The 9,431-nt window shown below is 47.5% G+C and overlaps 1 protein-coding gene across 1 annotated transcript; it reads left to right on the forward strand.

Moving 5' to 3' along the window:
• Window positions 1–6,213: 6,213 nt before the first annotated feature.
• Window positions 6,214–8,538, forward strand: LOC111070656. The gene is made up of 2 exons (XM_022361363.2): window positions 6,214–6,287; window positions 6,594–8,538. Exon 2 carries the CDS (start codon window positions 6,627–6,629, stop codon window positions 8,283–8,285), a length of 1,659 nt encoding a protein of 552 aa, XP_022217055.2. The 5' UTR covers window positions 6,214–6,287; window positions 6,594–6,626; the 3' UTR covers window positions 8,286–8,538.
• Window positions 8,539–9,431: the final 893 nt, after the last annotated feature.

Consider the following 9,431-nt stretch of genomic DNA (forward strand, 5'->3'; position numbering starts at 1 on the left):
GCGGAGATCAGCACCCCATGGATACCATCGGTAAGAGGGGCGAGAGTATTACATTTTTCGATCCAAAGCTATCGCCGCCATCGCCACTAGAAGAGGAACTATCCGACACGGAGCTGCCCTCTTTCAGGCAGTACATAAGCAGCGGTGTGCACCTGCCGGACACCACCATGGGGGGAGGTCTGCCACAATTCAAAAAGACGACGAAGGATGCATCTCAATTTCACGATTCGGTGCACCCAGCCGGCATCGAGAAGCCCATGGTCAGTTCTCAGAATGTCATGCAGGAGACCTTGCTTGGAATTCAGAAGATTTTCAAATCGGCGAACGGAGCAACGAAGCCATCGCTTGGTAGCCATCCAGTGGGGCAATCTGGCATGGGAAAGTTCTCATTCAATCAGTCAGTGGGCGGCCCTCATCAACTCATGCAACGGATGTTGGGTGGAGCAGAGCAGGGCGACGAAAAGACGAAACGAGCACCGCAGATGATGCAGAAGTCTCCGTTGGAGTCTCCAGCCGACATGGATATGTATCCATGGGTGTCTATGCGACACGGTGTCAGCAAGTCCATGAGCTGCCCTCAGATCGTCATGCTAAGTACCTTGGAGGAACCGCCCAAGTGCCACGACAATACCAAGCTTGAAGCTCAGCAACTTGAAAAGGGATCAAGACCAGGAACAGGACCAGGACCAGGCAAAATGGAGCAGCCCTCTTTGCCTGTGGAGAGACCTAAGCTTCTCAGGCATAAGACCATGGATATTGCTCAGCAAGGAGACAAAAACAACAAGGCTGATGCACCGACATTCGAATGTCCGGGACCAAGCGGCATGGGCAGCTATCTGTGGGATTCCATGGGACGTGCCATCGGCAAGTCTATTAGCGGCCTGCAGATGCTCATGCAAAATGCCACGGATGAATCGCTTAACGGCCACGGAAAGATCGGGAGTGGATTTCAGAAACTAAATGCTGTCATTAATGGGGATTTTGTGACGAGCGACATGGTTGGCCGTCGCCACTTTGGCTGTTTGTCGTGCTTTGACGCATCCCCCAAAGGGCCAGATCGGACGGCGCCTGACACCCGATCCACATGTGACGGATCCCACTATCCCATCCCATGCCCCATAGCCCATGAAGAGGCCTCTGCTGGCCCAGCAGTAACTTCCAGCAAGGAGAGGCGCACCCACAAGCCAGACGACGAGCAGCGCAAGGACCTGCTGCATATTTTGGAGACCGTTCAGGGCGAGTTGCGCGGTGCAGCGACTGTGGGACACGATGACTGCCTGGAGAAGGAAATGCTGCGCTACAGGGACTGGCTCACTAAAACCAAAGAACGTAAGCTCAAAAAAATAACGCGGGGCGGCAATGCCATTGCCGTGCGCCGCTATCTGCTGCAGAGCATGGAAAAGGATCTGCTCGATCTCTTAAAATAAACAAAAAAGAGACGATAGAATATATTTTGTTTTAGTTATTTGCTGTAAAATTTTTGATATTATAATAAAAGAAGTGAGCAGCGAATGCTGTGGGATTCTATTTTTCCCTTTCCTGTTTCTGTTTGCCCTTTCTGTATGTTGTTCAAATGGCGCAAGTCAATGACATTGTACTAAATATTGCCATTATTTTTGTTTTGTTTTGAAATAGTTATGGCCAATCCGTTTAATTTTGTATTAAGTAAAGGTTTCTCCCTGCTGCCCACTGTGCAACGTGCAGTTGGAGTGGCCGTTGAGTGAAACATAAATCTTGATAATAAATGAATCATTCAAATACAAATATAGCCTGTAATTTTGTGCTTCTGCAAACGACAAAAACTGTGACAGACTCTTTTTTCGGTTTAACTTTTTGTTGTTGTGGGAACTTTGGCAAAGAGCTGATGCGTATACGTATATATATTTATATATATACATATATGTATGTATGTATGTATTGGGTGTAAGTTGGGAGGGCAAACCACGTGGACGACTGCGTGTTTTTGTGTGTACTTTTGATGTTGAGATTCGTGTCATCGCAGGTGGAACTCAGAATTGTTGTCTCTGACAAACGGGTAGTGGGAGCTGCTTCCCCCCTACCCCCAGCAAGGTGGTATCCGAGACGGGATAATGTCTATGGGTTGTCAGGGTTGTCGTCTGGCACGTCTTCGGCCTTTCACCACCTTTCCCACCTTCTGCCCTCGGGCATCATAATCACTTTGCAACCTAATGCCAACACATATTCCATACATCCTTCTGCTCCACAAGCTCTGGCTGTTGGAGGAGTTTTTTTGTTTTTTTTTTTGTGTCACTCCTGAGGAGTGGGCGTGGCTGGAGTTTTGTGCGTGTTGAAAACTTTTGCGAGGCAGCGGCAGCTGTCGCGGTTTTTGCTCTTCCCTGTGCCGCCTGTCTGGCAAATGAAGTGCTAAATTATGCTAAATGTGCGACAAAATGTGATTTGAGAGCAGATCAGGTGGCCCTTGGCCCTTGGACCCAAATCTCTCTCTCTCTCTTTCTGTATCTTTGTATCTTTATATCACTTTGTAGCTCTATGTCTCTCTGTATCTTTGTATCTCTGTAACTGTGACAAAAAGGGTTTTTCTTGAAACGCTGGGACTGCATTCGCGTCATCATTGAAAGGACATGTCAGCCCTCGTCTTGGATTATTCTTTACATATCCTTGTCGAGAACAGACCTGCCTTCGCATGAAAACAAATTACTTTCGAGCGAGTAAGCTCGCTGGTTGTCCGGGGGTAGGGTGAAGTCTGCTGAATGAATTTTGCTTGCGTCATTGCTTCAATTACAGCAACAACAACAATACAAACCCAAACGGAAACGGAAAAAAACTCTCGTATCAGCAGCAATGAGCAACAGATTTTTGTGATTTCTCTAGGAGCAATTCCATTCCCCCACACACCACCCCCCACACCCATTGCCATTGCCATTTGGGAGTTTATTTTCCCCCGATGATATGCGAATTATGAATGGGCATGGGAGTGCCCAAGTGTATGCAGAGGAGTACAGACTTAGACTCCAACCCAGGACCATTACCAGTGAGGCGCTGCAATCGGAAATTGAAAGCTTCCGTCGCGAATGAGCAGCGGATTGAAGCAACCACCAACTTTTGCCAATATAAACATCGTCTCTGTATACATACGTACGTACACACACGATCCCATGTACACATATAATCGTATATAAAGTGAAAGTCAAATCAAAGATGTACGAAAATTCGTATTTCCTTTTTTAGCGTACACGGCCAGAAAAGGAGCTGAAGGAGCACAAGAACAAAAAAATGCTTAAATCTTTTTACTAATAAAATTAAAATATATGTAGCAACGAACACAAAGCCTTAAACATTTGAATGCAGTAAAATATATGCAGCAAATAAATAAATAAAAAATAAATAAATAATAATAATAATAAATAAATTAATTAAAAATTATAAAAAAAAAAATAATAATAATAATAAATATTAAAAATAACCAAAAAGAATAAATTAAAAATGACAAAAAATAAATAAAAACAAAGTTATGCCTAACGCCCTGAAGCAAAAAGAGGCCGCCTCAGTTAATATTCAGCACTCATGTAAATGTGAATGTTAATGGAGCTGGAGCTGGAGCTCGCTCTCTGAATGAGCAATTACCACATTTGAGCCGCTGGAAATGTATTTATTTATGTACAAATATTCTCGTATTTTGCATGCTCAAGAGTCGAATGCCGAATGACAATGGGCCAACACTCGTACATATCTAGGCCTTCAATTGTGAATTTCAGCTATTGAATACAATACGTACACTGAGACTGCGTCTGATGGAACTATGGGGGGAATAACAAAAGCAACTATCCATTTGGGATCCATGGAAATCGATACTGAGAGCAGCCGAACGAAGCGGAACAATGAAATCCAAAGGCAGGGCATATTAATTTACAGAAAGTAAATCACCGACTGTTAACCAACTATTTTTCTGAGTTATGGATGAATTTTGCGGGTCATTTGTATCAAGGGGGGAGGAAATGATTTATCATGCGACACTTTTGCGGGGTCTGCTCACCCTGCTCTTTGCACATTTCATCGCATCCAATTGCTGCAATCAAAATGATTGCCTCTCTATGGCCATTTCGCTCAGTGTGTGTGTGTGTGTGTGTGTATGATTTTGTTATTTCCCTTGCCACTAGACCCTTAGACGGCGGCGGGCTAAGTGAATGAAAACGAAACTTTAATTGAAACGAACGTTTGGTGTGCGTTTTTTGGGTTAAGTGATTGATTATGTCTTGTTTGTCAGACACGAGTAGTAACAGTAGTAGTAGTAGTACTGGCAGACTCGTATATACATACATATATCCGTACGTACTTGTGTACGCCCGGATATACCATGCCAAGGAAGCGTTCGCACTGCCTGCTGGCTTTCACTTGCTGTTATCCAGACGGGGTATATATTGTTCATAGACCAGTGTGCAGTAGACAACAGAATAAATCCCTTAGTCAGTCACAGCATCCCCGCAGGAAGTTCTCTTCTCAGAAACTCTAATTTATCGAACCATTCCGCTGCTTGCCCCCAAATCGATTGAATAATGCAAATTTTCATTGACTGTGTTGGCAGCTCTTTTCGGATAATTTTTAGCGGGTATCCTTGGGTCGTAATGTCGTTTATAGCGCACCTCCCTGTTTGTTATTGTTATGTTGCTTCTGGGCGTGGCAGCGCACACATACGTGAGAAATGGGAAAGGCAACGTGACAGCCTGACAGACTGACAGACATTGGGAGGCATGACTGTATATGTACATACATACATATGTATATTTGTAGTTGGGACACTGGAAGACGACGAGTCCATGATTGGGGTTGTGCGTGGCGCTACACACGAGTTGAGGGGGTGGTGACCCTTACCGCCAGAACTTTGACAATGCCAGGCAGCGGCTACAATTCATTCAAAAAGCAAAAAACGAACGAAATCGTCAGCCACAATAAAAGCGAACCGCGCGCGAAATCGAATCAATAATTTAATGCAGGTGCTGCCGCCGGGCAGGAGCTGCCAGCTGCCAGCCAGCTCCTTTTATCCCCTTGCCATACATTAAACCGCAAAGAGCCTGCGGTACAACCCTGGTCGGTCGGTCGGCAACTGCTTTTGTCATTTTCTGTCATTCTGTCTGTGTGTTTGGCCATTGCCAAGTAAACGCCACGTCGACACACTGACTCTGACTCTGTCTCAGCCATCGCAGCCATCCAGCCATCTCAGCCATGGACTTGGCTTGTTTGCCGCTTGTTAAGGTCCAAGCAGGAGGCAGACTAGCAGGATTAACAGGAGGAGAAGGAGGAGCATGTGCGGGCCACTTTTCTCGATATGTATTGGGGCTGTGGGGTGGCCTAATCTGAATGAAAACTTTTGGCAATAGGCGCGGTTGAAGAAAAGACTGCCCAAGGAAATATCATAGGAAAGGAATACACGAGAAAGACATTTACATGTGGGTACTGTAAGCAGAGAGGCAACCGAGTAGTTTGAAAATATAAATATGTAAATGTATGGAGGCGACTTAGCTTAGTTCTAGAATAAAGAAGGGCATTGTGGACAGCATTCTGGAAAGTTATTTCGATAAATAAGTGCGAAGAGTCATAAATTACAATTAAAGTCTAAAAATATTCCCTGAAATGCAACAAGTAAATATTCTGAATCAATATATGTGGTACATATTGTGGCAGCATATAGCCCCTATCCACCCCTTTGTATAATAATAACCCCTATCAGCTTATACGGCAATAAGTAATAATAGGTAATAAGTGAAACGAGCACTCCCGCAATATGTGCACAAATATTCACACACCTCAGGGAAATAGTTTGCTCATATTTTCCATAATGGTAACGGTATATTTTCTGTAGCTATGCAAGTTCTTAGTACTCTTATCTACTAAGAAGATCTTCCACTCCAATGTTCCTCTCGGCGCTTCTTTCTGTGCACCGTTTTAAATAATACTCAAGGGCAATCCGTGTAAGTATTTATGCAAGCTGAGATTATTGTGCTAAGAAGTGTCCAAGTTCCAAACAACATTCCCTTTGTTCTCAATAGTTTGTTTTTCTTTCGCTGAGCTACAGTGGCGAGCAAAAGTGAGTGCTCTTGTTCAGCTTCAACGCAGCAAGATAATCAAACAAATTAAACTATTTTATACTTATCCTTTTTTATTTTGGTTTTTAGTCTCAAACCTATTGAATTCATCTCATATGTTACTGTTTTGTACTCCAATTTGTTACGAAATAAATGATAAGTATAAAATAGTTCGACATGAACATATGCACTCACTTTTGCTCGCCACTGCACGTAAATATTTATGTAAGTCCATTTGATTTTTCATCCATCCATCCAACAAACACACAAAAAAAAACCATTCAAAGCAATTTCAATATTTTGATGTCCAAAGATTGCATCGGAACAGGCATGTTCCCGTTTTTTTTTTATTTTGTTACCCACAGGCAGGCCGAAGGTGAAGGCGAATCCTTATCTCTGTTCTGTTCTGCTCTGCTCTGCTTTCTATTCTATTCTATTTATCGAATTTTCAATTTCTTAAAGTGTATACATTATCTTATCTTTCTTAGCATGATTATTATTTACTATCTCTCCCTCCCTCTCCCTCTCCAGAATCCCTTTTGAATCCATCTCGAAAATTGCAACATGTCGATTGGCGGTGCACGTAAAAGTGGGTCTGTCAGACAATGCTTAAGTTCGCTGGAAGCAGGGAGCATCGCGCCAGATGCCTATTGGATGGGCTCCAGAATGGTGTACAAGCTGCTGCGAGCCTGGCGGACGCCGCTGATCTGTGTTGTGGGGTCGATGGGACTCCTACTGGTCCTCCACCAGCTGCTGGCACAGCTGCCGCCCTCAAACTCAGCCAGATCGTCGTCGTCGTCGTCATCAGTCAACCGAAAGTCCCCGGGCCTTCCCGCACAGGCGCAGCTACTGCCCGGTTTACCCAGAATCGATGTCGATCCTCCTGCAGTGGTGGTGGATGATGAGAAGAACAGACCACTGGATCTGAAGACTGTGCTGCATCAGAATGCACAGCAACACTGGGCCCAAGGGTCGCGGCGCAGCCATCAGTGTGCGCCCTATCCCCGCTATGAGGATTTGGTCTTCAAGAATCCCGACTTCCAGTGGGTGACGGTGGGCAACCTGAGCTACTTCTTCTACAACGCCTACTACGACTGCAGGCCGGCAGCGCCCGAGGTGATGGTACTGGCCATGGTGACCACCGTCACGGGCCCATATCCGGCGGCCTTCTGTCAGCTGTGGTACGAGGATGGCGGCCAGCCGGACCTGGTGCCCGTCACCGATACCAAGGTGGGCTGGTACGACGTCTGGGGCGATGTGGAGGGCATTGCCTATCCCACCATGTTCAGCTGTGTGGTGCCGGAGCCCGACATCCGAGTGCCGCAGCTGGTGTCGCTGGTCTTCGGCAGCCGCTGTGCCCCCGCCAGGAACGCCCTAATCGTGATCAATGCCCAGGTGCCACAGCGGCCGCCGCCCAACTCCAAGCAGCAGCAGCTGCGCACGGGTGTGTGCGTTAAGTTTCTCAGCTTCCCGGATCGCGATGTATCCGATCGGATGGTGGAGTGGCTGGAGCTGCTGCGTCTGCTGGGTGTCGAGCGGGTGGTGGCCTTCGATATCGGTGAGCTGACCGCCAACACATCGCGCACCCTCGCCCACTACGCCGACGTGGATGGGCTGCTGCAGCTGCGGCCCCACCAGGTGCTAGAAGAGCAGTCGGACGACTGGGATCTGCGGTCGCGGCTCACCGAGGTGCTGATGTACAACGACTGCCTGTACCGGAACATGTACGAGTTCGATTACCTGGGCGTATTCGATGTGGATGAGGTCATCATGCCGCTGGGCGAGCTGCTCAGCTACCGGTCGCTGCTGCAGCAGCTGCAGCAGCTGGACGTGAACTGCTCGGCGCGCTCGAGCTTCTGCTTCCGCAACGTGTACTTCCCCAAGGAGCTGGCAGCGGATCCGGCGCTGCCGCAGCAGTTCTACATGCTGTCGCATGTGACGCGGGTGGCCGACCATCTGGACGCCAACTTGGCCATTAAGTGCCTGCACAATCCGCAGCTGGTGACCCTCACGCACAACCACTTCCCCATGCGCTGGCGGGCGGAGTCGTGCGGCCCCATGGATGTGCCCGTTCACATTGGCCAGATGCAGCACTACCGCCACGTGGACGATGAGGAAACGCTCAGCCGCCCCACTCCGGTGCGGGACGACAATATCCTGCGCTTCAGGCAACAACTTGTTCAGAATTGCCTCGACGTTCATCGCCGGCTTGGCTGGACATAGGTACTCGCAGTGCCCCTGCCCCGTGCCGCTGCCACTGTACTGCCACTGTACAGCCACTGTACTGGAAGGAGGCGGATCCGCATATTGATTATATTTTAATTGCTTTTCGTATATTTAAGAGGCTTAAACTGGTGGCCACGTGCTACGCCCTGCTACGCCCTGCTACGTGCCACACTCGAGCAGCGCTGCCTGCGGGCCTATGACACGGGCAGACAGAGTGACCGCTGTCCCACCTTGCTGTGGCCGTGGCCGTCGCCGCCGCCGCCACGTCAGCAGTACAATAATTGCTTATTGCCATTGTGTGACAAAAGTTTTCTTTGCCTCAGCACTGGGCTTGTCAAGGGGACAGTAAACGGTTGGTTGGGCGGCATGGAGCCGCACACGGCCATCTTCCAGAGAAAAAACCAGAGCTTGGGGCCCCATCAATCACAGAATTAGCACACAAAAAATATGTCGATGCAGATCGTAGCAAAAGAAGTCCCAGAAATGCATCCAGCGTTGCCCAAAAAAATTCAATTTCCATTTTCCAATTTCCATTGGCAAAGTGAGGCACGACAATTAATGGCAAATTACTTGGCACAATGTGTGCTGGGCCCATTCCAAACAATTCCATTTTGACAGCAAGAAATTTAATTTCTGTTCTGTAGAGAACCCACAGCCCCCGCCCCGCCCCGGGCACAGAGCTTTGGGACTTTAAAAGGGAGCTGCTAGGATACGGATACCCCAGTGTGCATCCCCCCCGGTGTGCATCCCCTTCAACAAGTGCGAGTACGACAAAAACGAGAAGCAATTTATGAAAGCTGCAGCTATTTTCTGGTTCTGGTTTTGGTTTTGCTTCTGGTACATTTTAAAAAACCATGGGGGGGGGGGGGATTTGTAAGTCAGTCAGTGCGTTTGATGAAAATTCGCACGCAGGGCAGAGACCTTTGGGCAGTCCGGGGCTGCAGCCGCCCACTTTTTAATTAGAGATGAGTGAATGCCATACAGATTGGAGTCCGAAGTACTCGCCAGATGCCATTGTTTCATTGTTTCCCCATTAAAATGGGGAATTAAAATTATGGCCAAAAGAGCGTGTGAATGGCATGCGAGTAGTGCTCGGCACCCAATCATTCACTTGGAGAGCATTCACTCAAATGAATGGGCAGT

The sequence above is a fragment of the Drosophila obscura genome, unplaced genomic scaffold (genome assembly GCF_018151105.1).
Source record: "Drosophila obscura isolate BZ-5 IFL unplaced genomic scaffold, ASM1815110v1 contig_165, whole genome shotgun sequence".
Lineage (NCBI taxonomy): Eukaryota > Metazoa > Arthropoda > Insecta > Diptera > Drosophilidae > Drosophila > Drosophila obscura.